The 14713-nt window shown below is 41.7% G+C and overlaps 1 protein-coding gene across 3 annotated transcripts in view; it reads right to left on the minus strand.

Moving 5' to 3' along the window:
* Positions 1-698: 698 nt before the first annotated feature.
* LARS2 (leucyl-tRNA synthetase 2, mitochondrial) overlaps positions 699-14713 on the minus strand; it is a 156096-nt gene continuing 142081 nt past the window's right edge. For all 3 annotated transcript variants that reach the window (XM_072153401.1, XM_072153402.1, XM_072153403.1), the window contains 3 exons: positions 11391-11502; positions 1994-2121; positions 699-1906 (listed from right to left, as the gene is read on the minus strand). In XM_072153401.1, the coding sequence (XP_072009502.1) occupies positions 1727-1906; positions 1994-2121; positions 11391-11502 (420 nt within the window). In that variant the 3' untranslated portion in view covers positions 699-1726. The remainder of the gene's footprint in view (positions 1907-1993; positions 2122-11390; positions 11503-14713) is intronic.

The following is a 14713-nucleotide window of genomic DNA, read 5'->3' on the forward strand; positions in this document are numbered from 1 at the left end:
TTGTCATTTGCCAATTTCAATAAAGTTTGAACAGAGAAAATATAAATTTTTTCCAGCAGTAAACCTTGTAACGGAAAATGTCTAAATCACAATTTTTTCGCTATTTCACACACTTCCAAAATGTACACAAAAGTGATCAAAAAGTCGGACAGTTCAAAATGGTATCAATGAAAATGTCATCTCATCCTGCAAAAAAAAAAAAAGACACCTTACATATTGGAGAGCGAGGTTACACAACGCAAGAGGCGTAAATTTATGCCCCTTGCGTGATGTCACCTCTCTCTCCCAGCCGGACATCTTGTGCCCGGGCTCTGTGCTGCTAATTATAACTTTCTTTTCTGGGTGATCCCGACGGGTCCAACTAGAAATGGACATCACTGGAATCAAGATGAAGAGGAGCAGAGATGAGTATTTTAAGCCTTCGTTTTTTTCAAGTTGTTATTTCCTTTAACCCCTTTGTGACCGATGGGCATTGATGTCTGAACGTCCAGGTCAATTATTGATGTTCTGCAGTAAGCTTCTGTAAAAGCTGTACATATGATAACAAAATTTACTTTGTTTTTTTTCATGACATGCAAGACTTTAACTTGATAGGATAGTTTTATTAATTACATATTTTTTTCTTTATAAAATTTGGCAAAGATTGACTATAAATGTGAATTTAAAAAAATTAGCTTTTTTTCCGATTAAAGTAGTAACTTTTACCAAAATATGTACAGCATTATTTCACCCGCCTTTCCCAGGTTCAGCCACAGATGTAGAGGTGGCATGCATTTCTGTAAAGTTGAAGTCAAAGTCTTTTCGGCAGGTCCTCCTATATTCTGCCTTCAGCTGACTGGCTGGAGGGGGGCACACAAGGATCGCGCATGGATGCTTGAAAGAGCCGGAGATATCCACCCTTAAAGTTACAATCAGAAATAGAAAGCTGTACATAAAAATCAACATTTTTTGTACAACTTGAATGGTGGATATCTCTGATTCTGTGAAGCATCTACACACAATCCATGTATCATATTTTCCTGATTAGTATGACACCAGAATGATGTTTCTATGTGCCAGGAAATATAGCCGTTTGAAGTTGGCCACACACATCCTTTCTGCAAGGGGCATGTGCAAATTGGACATATATAGCCGTATGGCAGTCGTGAAGGGGTTAATTTAAGAGCAGTTTCACAAAAGTGAAAATTTCCCATGTTGCAGGTACATGCTTTTTGGTGATGGGATCCAGAGATCTATTCTGATCTGGAGTCTAGTTGGTAATACACAAGCGTTCTGCCTTCTTCTAGAGCAACACTGTATGACTTATAGTGGGATATCATGGACCTCCCTCTTATTTCAGTCTTATAAATAGACATATAAAAATTACAATATTCCATGTAACTTATATTTTGTCTGATACCAAGGCATAATTTAATGTAAAAAAAAAAAATTCTAAATGAGACAAAATGGCATTACATATAAGAGTCGCCAGTTATCATCATGTGCCCTACATATAACTATCACTCCCCGCATACAATCCTATGTAAAGTAATATGCGCGGGCAACATTGACTGTAAACATTTGTGTATGATTGCAGGTCCAAAAGATCAGTATAGTGGTATTTGTAAGAATTGTCTTTTTCTGGCAGCAGAAATATGTCCTTGCATTTAAGCATAAACATTTAATGGCCTATACCAGGCTCACATTAGAAACTGCTAGTTGGCATGACTGGCATCAAGTGTCTTTGTTATTCCTGCAGGAGAAAGTTAACAAGAGCTGTCCGTGGAGAGACAATAACCCTTTTGATCATGCGACCCTGAAGATGGTTTGTGCCAAGAGCGCTCTGCATTACAAGGTCTTGTACCTTCTCAGCGTCTCGGGATACTGTGAATGGTATACTGATGGAGCCACAGTTTTTGTTATTAATCTACAAAACAGAAAACATAATATAGTAAGTACAGAAATATAATGTATACATGGAGACGTCAGGATTCAGGGTGGCATTTATTCTTACCAGTACGGAAACTTCTACTGTGTCAGGTTGACTGAGATATGCCGGGTCCACTGTGGGCCAGGGCTGCAAGAGGACATCTTTACTCCAGTCATATTGTGTGCACAGTTTATGAGTCACGTGTCCCATGCCTATAAAATAGTTAGGCATCGGGTATAATAATTGAAGGAAACTTGTTACATGTCAAATGCAGTGAAGTACAGTATCATAGTAAAAAAAAGGTTAGAAAATGACCCTGCAAGGCTAATGCCAGTTGGCCTAAAGCAGTGAAAAAAATACTTTCAACCCCTAATATGGCAGCATGAATAACTCCCTGGGTCAACAGAAACTACGAACAAAAAGTTTTATTCTCATACAATGTGATATTGAAAATAGTCTCACTGCTCGCCCTCAAATATTTTCCCAACAACCGATAGTTTCCAGTATCGCCTTTTGAGCCTATTTTAAATATTGGCACCACATTTTCTATGCGCCAGTGCTGTGGAACAGAACTTGTCCTTAAAGTACAAATGTCTTTGTCTGGTTTGTTGCCATGGGAATTCATATCTACACAGAGCAAAGGAGGGTGGGTGGATGTTGTTGGGAGGGATTACTAGCAGATGTGCATGCCCCTGATCAGTAGCTGCTGAGTGCAGGAGAATAAATTAGTCCTGACAACATGTAAAAAAACTGTAGGACCTTGAGTGATGTCATAAGCATGTGACTTATCACATGCTTCAGGTCATCCAATTATATACCAGGAATGGTATCTAGCAGAGCTGTTTGTGTGTGAAAGTTTGATTACAGTAGAAATGTGTATGTGTGAAAGTTTGAATGCACAAATAAAGAGAGAGCTCAGGCTCCCCCATCAGTTCTTATGAATGGCATCAGATCCTGCAAACACAGCACTGTATATATAGTGCAACCTCTTTCAACAGACCACTCTGCACAGGAAAGCTTCCATAGAGTATAATGGCAAAAAAATAAAAAAACATTCTTTTAGGGGGGTGTTTGTGTGTGTGTGTATATATATAGATAGATAGATAGATATGTACACATATTGTGATATTAGCATGAGTTCAGCTTTTATTCCTCTCTAGGTGGTTTTATAGTGTAGGTGGACATCTTTTAATACATCCTGTTCTTTGTGATGTAGTAGATTGCTGTATGATGTAGAGCTCCAGTGCTCTGTGCGTCCCCTGCCTTGCTCTGCATTAGATCTCTGTACAAACATTAGCACTGATTCTGTTCCCTGCTTGTCTGCGTAGTTTGTGCATGTTCGTGTGAATGAGCTCACTGCCCATAGCTGATGTCACAACCAGGAAGTCCTGCCTACTTCAGGTAAAGCTGAGAGGATATTACAGATGGCCTCATATATCTTTTATCCCTACATCTCAGGATAGGAAGAAGCCAGAAGCATGATATAGACATTGTTGGAATAGTTAGACATAAGCTCTCTCAGCCTGTGTTAACACTATTTTTTGTCAAGTAACTTTAGATGAATCTTCAAATATTACAAATAATGTTCTGTCTATCACAGTAAATAATTCATGCAGTACCTGGGGGTGTATGCCATCTGGTGATTTATCTATTTTAGTGGTGTTGAGGTAACGCCATAACTCCTCCTCGGATAAGCAGCTGTAGCAGCTTGTTATTGTACCCAGTGAAATCCCTGCTCTATGTTCAGAAGTCAAGGAGCTGGTCCCAACATTGACGGCTATCGATTATCGACAGCCATAAAGCTTTCAGTCACTGATAAGAATGCTTAGATAGGCAGAAATTCTCAACATACAAATAGCAACTCCCAAGAAAAGGTGGTAAATAATATTAGATTTATATCTCCCACATTTTGTGTCATGGAAAGGGGTACAAAAAGTGTGGTGCGTTCAGCACACCACAACAAACTTTAAACCATAAGCCATTGTCATGCTCCTTATGCCACTTCCTAGTATTCCCACTTAGTATAATACCCAGCTTAATAGCCCTCAAATGCTGCTCCTCCCTCTCATTGTGGCGACCTTCTCTGCTACACCTCTCATTGTGCACCTCCTCATTGCTCCCACCCATACTATAAAATGCCCCCAAAATATCCTGCTGGATCTGGAACAGTTGTGAGGTATGCTAAATCCTTTCCTAATAAACTGTTTAACAATATGCACTCTCCGTCTTATATTGAAGTCTTCTCTCATTATAGTGCAGTGTAGGGTCAGACTAGACAATCTTAGGTGGCACCAGATTTCTCAGTGTCTGATGTCTTCTCTCATTATAGTGCAGTGTAGGGTCAGACTAGACAATCTTAGGTGGCACCAGATTTCTCAGTGTCTGATGTCTTCTCTCATTATAGTGCAGTGTAGGGTCAGACTAGACAATCTTAGGTGGCACCAGATTTCTCAGTGTCTGATGTCTTCTCTCATTATAGTGCAGTGTAGGGTCAGACTATACAATCTTAGGTGGCACCAGATTTCTCAGTGTCTGATGTCTTCTCTCATTATAGTGCAGTGTAGGGTCAGACTAGACAATCTTAGGTGGCACCAGATTTCTCAGTGTCTGATATCTTCTCTCATTATAGTGCAGTGTAGGGTCAGACTAGACAATCTTAGGTGGCACCAGATTTCTCAGTGTCTGATGTCTTCTCTCATTATAGTGCAGTGTAGGGTCAGACTATACAATCTTAGGTGGCACCAGATTTCTCAGTGTCTGATGTCTTCTCTCATTATAGTGCAGTGTAGGGTCAGACTAGACAATCTTAGGTGGCACCAGATTTCTCAGTGTCTGATGTCTTCTCTCATTATAGTGCAGTGTAGGGTCAGACTAGACAATCTTAGGTGGCACCAGATTTCTCAGTGTCTGATGTCTTCTCTCATTATAGTGCAGTGTAGGGTCAGACTAGACAATCTTAGGTGGCACCAGATTTCTCAGTGTCTGATGTCTTCTCTCATTATAGTGCAGTGTAGGGTCAGACTATACAATCTTAGGTGGCACCAGATTTCTCAGTGTCTGATGTCTTCTCTCATTATAGTGCAGTGTAGGGTCAGACTAGACAATCTTAGGTGGCACCAGATTTCTCAGTGTCTGATGTCTTCTCTCATTATAGTGCAGTGTAGGGTCAGACTATACAATCTTAGGTGGCACCAGATTTCTCAGTGTCTGATGTCTTCTCTCATTATAGTGCAGTGTAGGGTCAGACTAGACAATCTTAGGTGGCACCAGATTTCTCAGTGTCTGATGTCTTCTCTCAGTATAGTGCAGTGTAGGGTCAGACTAGACAATCTTAGGTGGCACCTGATTTCTCAGTGTCTGATGTCTTCTCTCATTATAGTGCAGTGTAGGGTCAGACTAGACAATCTTAGGTGGCACCAGATTTCTCAGTGTCTGATGTCTTCTCTCATTATAGTGCAGTGTAGGGTCAGACTAGACAATCTTAGGTGGCACCAGATTTTTCAGTGTCTGATGTCTTCTCTCATTATAGTGCTGTGTAGGGTCAGACTAGACAATCTTAGGTGGCACCAGATTTCTCAGTGTCTGATGTCTTCTCTCATTATAGTACAGTGTAGGGTCAGACTATACAATCTTAGGCGGCACCAGATTTCTCAGTGTCTGATGTCTTCTCTCATTATAGTGCTGTGTAGGGTCAGACTAGACAATCTTAGGTGGCACCAGATTTCTCAGTGTCTGATGTCTTCTCTCATTATAGTGCAGTGTAGGGTCAGACTAGACAATCTTCGTTGGCACCAGATTTCTCAGTGTCTGATGTCTTCTCTCATTATAGTGCAGTGTAGGGTCAGACTAGACAATCTTAGGTGGCACCAGATTTCTCAGTGTCTGATGTCTTCTCTCATTATAGTGCAGTGTAGGGTCAGACTAGACAATCTTAGGTGGCACCAGATTTCTCTGTGATCGATGTCTTCTCTCATTATAGTGCAGTGTAGGGTCAGACTAGACAATCTTAGGTGGCACCAGATTTCTCAGTGTCTGATGTCTTCTCTCATTAAAGTGCAGTGTAGGGTCAGACTAGACAATCTTAGGTGGCACCAGATTTCTCAGTGTCTGATGTCTTCTCTCATTATAGTGCAGTGTAGTATCAGACTAGACAATCTTAGGTGGCACCAGATTTCTCAGTGTCTGATGTCTTCTCTCATTATAGTGCAGTGTAGGGTCAGACTAGACAATCTTAGGTGGCACCAGATTTCTCAGTGTCTGATGTCTTCTCTCATTATAGTGCAGTGTAGGGTCAGACTAGACAATCTTAGGCGGCACCAGATTTCTCAGTGTCTGATGTCTTCTCTCATTATAGTGCAGTGTGGTATGAGACTAGACAATCTTAGGCGGCACCAGATTTCTCAGTGTCTGATGTCTTCTCTCATTATAGTGCAGTGTAGGGTCAGACTAGACAATCTTAGGTGGCACCAGATTTCTCAGTGTCTGATGTCTTCTCTCATTATAGTGCAGTGTAGGGTCAGACTAGACAATCTTAGGTGGCACCAGATTTCTCAGTGTCTGATGTCTTCTCTCATTATAGTGCAGTGTAGTATGAGACTAGACAATCTTAGGTGGCACCAGATTTCTCAGTGTCTGATGTCTTCTCTCAGTATAGTGCAGTGTAGGGTCAGACTAGACAATCTTAGGCGGCACCAGATTTCTCAGTGTCTGACGTCTTCTCTCATTATAGTGCAGTGTAGGGTCAGACTAGACAATCTTAGGCGGCACCAGATTTCTCAGTGTCTGATGTCTTCTCTCATTATAGTGCTGTGTAGGGTCAGACTAGACAATCTTAGGTGGCACCAGATTTCTCAGTGTCTGATGTCTTCTCTCATTATAGTGCAGTGTACGGTCAGACTAGACAATCTTAGGTGGCACCAGATTTCTCAGTGTCTGATGTCTTCTCTCATTATAGTGCAGTGTAGGGTCAGACTAGACAATCTTAGGTGGCACCAGATTTCTCAGTGTCTGATGTCTTCTCTCATTATAGTGCAGTGTAGGGTCAGACTAGACAATCTTAGGTGGCACCAGATTTCTCTGTGATCGATGTCTTCTCTCATTATAGTGCAGTGTAGGGTCAGACTAGACAATCTTAGGTGGCACCAGATTTCTCAGTGTCTGATGTCTTCTCTCATTATAGTGCAGTGTAGGGTCAGACTATACAATCTTAGGTGGCACCAGATTTCTCAGTGTCTGATGTCTTCTCTCATTATAGTGCAGTGTAGGGTCAGACTAGACAATCTTAGGTGGCACCAGATTTCTCAGTGTCTGATGTCTTCTCTCATTATAGTGCAGTGTAGGGTCAGACTAGACAATCTTAGGTGGCACCAGATTTCTCAGTGTCTGATGTCTTCTCTCATTATAGTGCAGTGTAGGGTCAGACTATACAATCTTAGGTGGCACCAGATTTCTCAGTGTCTGATGTCTTCTCTCATTATAGTGCAGTGTAGGGTCAGACTATACAATCTTAGGTGGCACCAGATTTCTCAGTGTCTGATGTCTTCTCTCATTATAGTGCAGTGTAGGGTCAGACTAGACAATCTAAGGTGGCACCAGATTTCTCAGTGTCTGATGTCTTCTCTCATTATAGTGCAGTGTAGGGTCAGACTAGACAATCTTAGGTGGCACCAGATTTCTCAGTGTCTGATGTCTTCTCTCATTATAGTGCAGTGTAGGGTCAGACTAGACAATCTTAGGTGGCACCAGATTTCTCAGTGTCTGATGTCTTCTCTCATTATAGTGCAGTGTAGGGTCAGACTATACAATCTTAGGTGGCACCAGATTTCTCAGTGTCTGATGTCTTCTCTCATTATAGTGCAGTGTAGGGTCAGACTAGACAATCTTAGGTGGCACCAGATTTCTCAGTGTCTGATGTCTTCTCTCATTATAGTGCAGTGTAGGGTCAGACTATACAATCTTAGGTGGCACCAGATTTCTCAGTGTCTGATGTCTTCTCTCATTATAGTGCAGTGTAGGGTCAGACTAGACAATCTTAGGTGGCACCAGATTTCTCAGTGTCTGATGTCTTCTCTCAGTATAGTGCAGTGTAGGGTCAGACTAGACAATCTTAGGTGGCACCAGATTTCTCAGTGTCTGATGTCTTCTCTCATTATAGTGCAGTGTAGGGTCAGACTAGACAATCTTAGGTGGCACCAGATTTCTCAGTGTCTGATGTCTTCTCTCATTATAGTGCAGTGTAGGGTCAGACTAGACAATCTTAGGTGGCACCAGATTTTTCAGTGTCTGATGTCTTCTCTCATTATAGTGCTGTGTAGGGTCAGACTAGACAATCTTAGGTGGCACCAGATTTCTCAGTGTCTGATGTCTTCTCTCATTATAGTACAGTGTAGGGTCAGACTATACAATCTTAGGCGGCACCAGATTTCTCAGTGTCTGATGTCTTCTCTCATTATAGTGCTGTGTAGGGTCAGACTAGACAATCTTAGGTGGCACCAGATTTCTCAGTGTCTGATGTCTTCTCTCATTATAGTGCAGTGTAGGGTCAGACTAGACAATCTTCGTTGGCACCAGATTTCTCAGTGTCTGATGTCTTCTCTCATTATAGTGCAGTGTAGGGTCAGACTAGACAATCTTAGGTGGCACCAGATTTCTCAGTGTCTGATGTCTTCTCTCATTATAGTGCAGTGTAGGGTCAGACTAGACAATCTTAGGTGGCACCAGATTTCTCTGTGATCGATGTCTTCTCTCATTATAGTGCAGTGTAGGGTCAGACTAGACAATCTTAGGTGGCACCCGATTTCTCAGTGTCTGATGTCTTCTCTCATTATAGTGCAGTGTAGGGTCAGACTAGACAATCTTAGGTGGCACCAGATTTCTCAGTGTCTGATGTCTTCTCTCATTATAGTGCAGTGTAGTATCAGACTAGACAATCTTAGGTGGCACCAGATTTCTCAGTGTCTGATGTCTTCTCTCATTATAGTGCAGTGTAGGGTCAGACTAGACAATCTTAGGTGGCACCAGATTTCTCAGTGTCTGATGTCTTCTCTCATTATAGTGCAGTGTAGGGTCAGACTAGACAATCTTAGGCGGCACCAGATTTCTCAGTGTCTGATGTCTTCTCTCATTATAGTGCAGTGTGGTATGAGACTAGACAATCTTAGGCGGCACCAGATTTCTCAGTGTCTGATGTCTTCTCTCATTATAGTGCAGTGTAGGGTCAGACTAGACAATCTTAGGTGGCACCAGATTTCTCAGTGTCTGATGTCTTCTCTCATTATAGTGCAGTGTAGGGTCAGATTAGACAATCTTAGGTGGCACCAGATTTCTCAGTGTCTGATGTCTTCTCTCATTATAGTGCAGTGTAGGGTCAGACTAGACAATCTTAGGTGGCACCAGATTTCTCAGTGTCTGATGTCTTCTCTCATTATAGTGCAGTGTAGTATGAGACTAGACAATCTTAGGTGGCACCAGATTTCTCAGTGTCTGATGTCTTCTCTCATTATAGTGCAGTGTAGGGTCAGACTAGACAATCTTAGGCGGCACCAGATTTCTCAGTGTCTGACGTCTTCTCTCATTATAGTGCAGTGTAGGGTCAGACTAGACAATCTTAGGCGGCACCAGATTTCTCAGTGTCTGATGTCTTCTCTCATTATAGTGCTGTGTAGGGTCAGACTAGACAATCTTAGGTGGCACCAGATTTCTCAGTGTCTGATGTCTTCTCTCATTATAGTGCAGTGTACGGTCAGACTAGACAATCTTAGGTGGCACCAGATTTCTCAGTGTCTGATGTCTTCTCTCATTATAGTGCTGTGTAGGGTCAGACTAGACAATCTTAGGTGGCACCAGATTTCTCAGTGTCTGATGTCTTCTCTCATTATAGTGCAGTGTAGGGTCAGACTAGACAATCTTAGGTGGCACCAGATTTCTCTGTGATCGATGTCTTCTCTCATTATAGTGCAGTGTAGGGTCAGACTAGACAATCTTAGGTGGCACCAGATTTCTCAGTGTCTGATGTCTTCTCTCATTATAGTGCAGTGTACGGTCAGTCTAGACAATATTAGGCGGCACCAGATTTCTCAGTGTCTGATGTCTTCTCTCATTATAGTGCAGTGTAGGGTCAGATTAGACAATCTTAGGTGGCACCAGATTTCTCAGTGTCTGATGTCTTCTCTCATTATAGTGCAGTGTAGGGTCAGACTAGACAATCTTAGGTGGCACCAGATTTCTCAGTGTCTGATGTCTTCTCTCATTATAGTGCAGTGTACGGTCAGTCTAGACAATATTAGGCGGCACCAGATTTCTCAGTGTCTGATGTCTTCTCTCATTATAGTGCAGTGTAGGGTCAGACTAGACAATCTTAGGTGGCACCTGATTTCTCAGTGTCTGATGTCTTCTCTCATTATAGTGCAGTGTAGGGTCAGACTAGACAATCTTAGGTGGCACCAGATTTCTCAGTGTCTGATGTCTTCTCTCATTATAGTGCAGTGTAGGGTCAGACTAGACAATCTTAGGTGGCACCAGATTTCTCAGTGTCTGATGTCTTCTCTCATTATAGTGCAGTGTAGGGTCAGACTAGACAATCTTAGGTGGCACCAGATTTCTCAGTGTCTGATGTCTTCTCTCATTATAGTGCAGTGTAGGGTCAGACTAGACAATCTTAGGTGGCACCAGATTTCTCAGTGTCTGATGTCTTCTCTCATTATAGTGCAGTGTACGGTCAGTCTAGACAATATTAGGCGGCACCAGATTTCTCAGTGTCTGATGTCTTCTCTCATTATAGTGCAGTGTAGGGTCAGACTAGACAATCTTAGGTGGCACCTGATTTCTCAGTGTCTGATGTCTTCTCTCATTATAGTGCAGTGTAGGGTCAGACTAGACAATCTTAGGTGGCACCAGATTTCTCAGTGTCTGACGTCTTCTCTCATTATAGTGCAGTGTAGGGTCAGACTAGACAATCTTAGGTGGCACCAGATTTCTCAGTGTCTGATGTCTTCTCTCATTATAGTGCAGTGTAGGGTCAGACTAGACAATCTTAGGTGGCACCAGATTTCTCAGTGTCTGATGTCTTCTCTCATTATAGTGCAGTGTAGTATGAGACTAGACAATCTTAGGCGGCACCAGATTTCTCAGTGTCTGATGTCTTCTCTCATTATAGTGCAGTGTAGTATCAGACTAGACAATCTTAGGCGGCACCAGATTTCTCTGTGTCTGATGCCCGATGATAAATCTGGTGTAGTTCTAGTCAGACTGTGCAATATCTTATAGTTGGTCTAGGTTACTTCACAAAACTGTGCCAAAAGTACCTAAAACGGTCTTAAACCCTTCATAAATGTGGCACTGTTACTTGGTGCAAATTACAACAGAATCAACCAGATTAAGGAATATGCTGAAATATACCTAATAGCTCTAATAGAAGATTACAATCCCTTCCAGAACCATACCACAAATATGAATATGCAGTTATTGAATATTCCATATTTACCTTTCCATAACTCTGATGCCAGATGTGGGGCCATGGGTGAAACCATAATGATGAGACTTGCTAATGCATCTTCATACTCTTTGCTGTGCTGAACAACTTGTGCAGATGCTTGCTGAGAGATATGACATAGAGATGTCTTATTAGTCACACGTCTCACAGACTTCTGACTCCAAACATTTCCACTTACTATATGCTTCACGATCAGGACAAGTACATAAATCAGGTTCTCTTTATTGTATATTATACATTTGATTCTATTAGTACCACTACTTAGATGGTCAAGATTGTAATAGATCTTCAAAACAGGAGATCAATTAAGACTACTTCACAGAAGCACAAAATCCTTTATAACAGAGATGAATGGACACAGCTTTTTACTGGACATGCCTTCTCTGATAGTTTGTCCTGTTTCGAATACTACTGTGTACGCAATCTTCCTTTTGGTCCATTTCAGCTTCCGAATCCCTCTAGATTGCTAGGCAGCAACCAAGTTTGCTTGGACCTCACTATCAACATGGCATTTGCGCTACATGCCAACAGCTACAATAGCATCACTAGTCACCAAGGTAACTCCCATGCAATAAGGCCTAATTACTTTTCTAGGTTGCTAGGTAGAGCGGTATTTATGTCAGGGTAGTATTGTCATATAACACCTATTAAATATGTGCACATTTTATATTTTATATATTTTAAGTTAAATATCCTGCTCTATATAAGCCGACCCGAGTATAAGCCGAGGCCCCTAATTTTACCACAAAAAAAACTGTGAAAACCTATTGACTCGAGTATAAGCCGAGGGTGGGAAATGCATTGGTCACAGCCTCTCCAGTATGTAGCCAGCCAGCCCCTGCCCCAGTGTATATAGCCTGCCAGCCCCTGCCCCAGTGTATATAGCCTGCCAGCCCCTGCCCCAGTGTATATAGCCTGCCAGCCCCTGCCCCAGTGTATATAGCCTGCCAGCCCCTGCCCCAGTGTATATAGCCTGCCAGCCCCTGCCCCAGTGTATATAGCCCCCCCCCCTCCCCGTTGTGCAGCACAACAATACCGGATGGATCGCACAGAAGATCTACGGGTGCCGCCAGAAAGGCGAGTTTTGATTTATTTTTTTGACTCGAGTATAAGCCGAGTTTGGGGTTTTCAGCACATTTTTTGTGCTGAAAAACTAGGCTTATACTCGAGTATATAAGGTAGCTGGAATATCTTATATCTTGTCTTTTATAGGTTACAAGAATTTATCTAACAGGTTGGCCAAAATCACCAAAAGGTCTCAAATCATTTTAGGCGACAACCTGAGCCCAATCAACAGCATTTGGCAGGTTACTAGTCGCAGCAAGTTGATTTCCATTTCAGGAAATGCATTAGACCCATTGCACCACGTACTACTCCAACAACTAGCACAAGAAGTGACCGGTATAGACAGATCTGCTACCCCACAACAAGGTTTTAAAACTCCTTTATATCAAAAGCCATCGATCTGTACAATAAATGGTATCAAGGAGCAGCCAAATCAACTTAATAACCCCCAAACCATATTGTACTCTTATTTCTCATGTTATGTCTGTTAGGAAACCACTGCTAAGGACAGGCAAGCAGAAGAGACTTGTTTGGGCTAAAGAACACAAGAAATGGACATTAGACTAGTGGTAATCTATGCTTTAGTGTGATGAGTCCAAATTTGAAATCTTTGGTTCCAACCACCTTGTCTTTGGTTGATGCAAAAAGGTGAACGAATGGAGGAGGTGTGATGGTGTAGGGGAGCTCTGCTAGGGACACTGTTGGGAATTTATTCAATATTGAAGGTATACTGAACCAGCGTGGTTACCACAGCATCTTGAGGCGGCATGCTATTCCATCCGGTTTGCATTTAGTTGGACCATCATTTATTTTTCAACAGGACAGTGATCCCCAAACACACCTCCATGCTGTGTAATGGCTAGTTGACCAAGAAGGAGAGTGTTGGGGTGCTACACAAGATAAACTGTCCTCCACAGTTACCAGACCTGAACCCAATCGAGATGATTTGGGGTGAGCTGGACCGCAAAGTGAAAGCAAAAGGGCCAACAAGTGCTAAGCATCTCTGGGAACTCCTTCAAGACTGTTGGAAGACCATTTCAGGTGACTACCTCTTGAAGCTCAGCAAGGAAATGCAAAGAGTGTGTAAAGCAGTAATCAAAACAAAGTTGGCTACTTTGAAGAACCTAGAATAGAAGACATATTTTCAGTTGTTTCACACAATTTTGTTAATTATATAATTCCACATGTGTTAATTCATAGTTTCGATGCCCTCAGTGTGAATCTACAATTTTTACAGTCATGAAAATACAGAAAACTCTTTGAAGGAGAAGGTTTGTCCAAACTTTTGGTCTGTACTGTATATATGGGCATAGCCCCCCAAAAATTATATGCCTGATGAAGGTCCAGATGCTGTGCCGAAACAAGCAGCATTCTTTTATGCACACCTTTTGTGTATTTTATATTCATTGTGTTTTGTGTTATTTTTAATAAATTGGATTCAAGCCTGTATCAGCACGGCTTTGAAGTATAATTTCCCACTGAGCGGCAGGGCACGGCATCAACCCACTCCAGCCTGGATATTGCCTTCACAAAACTTAATAAAGCCTCTTTAGAATATACATTGCCCACATAATCTACAATTTATAAATTGGTTTAATTCGCTTTCAATGACATCATAATCTTTGTGAGGGCTCCTATTTTTCAGTTCAAGTAACAACACAGCAAGCAGCTTCAGTAATATAAAGCCATGTGCTTATATTGTATCAGCCCTTCACTACATTTTATTTAGCCTATTTTACACAAATTTACTTAACTTTTTCTCTTTCTATCTTCCTAAAAAGTAATTAGAGTTTGCTGGAAAATACAAATGAGGTTTTGGCTTGTTGTTGTCTGAGATTGATCAGGAAAGGATTTCCTAAATGGTGAGAACACGAGGAGCTGTGAAAAGAACTAATAAATATTGTGTGATATGGACCTGCTAAAATGAGATAACCGCAACTTAATCATCAGCTGGATGTACAATATGTGCCAGGAACTCAAGTGTCAAACTGAATCCAAGGTTTCTAATAAAGAGGCTTCATCATAACATCCTGTTCAGATCTCAGACTGATCCATAAGAAATCAGAGTCTGCATACAAATCAGATAACCCACAGCCAATGTTCGCTCCCTTATGCACAATAATACTGAAGCTTTAAGTGATGTAGTCATGACACATGATTGAGGACTGTGGACCCCGTTACCCAATCTTCATCGGCTAATACTCGAGTATATAATTGAAATGTGTTTTTAGGTGCTACGGTTATGGAGA

This window comes from Engystomops pustulosus, chromosome 5 (assembly GCF_040894005.1).
Source record: "Engystomops pustulosus chromosome 5, aEngPut4.maternal, whole genome shotgun sequence".
Lineage (NCBI taxonomy): Eukaryota > Metazoa > Chordata > Amphibia > Anura > Leptodactylidae > Engystomops > Engystomops pustulosus.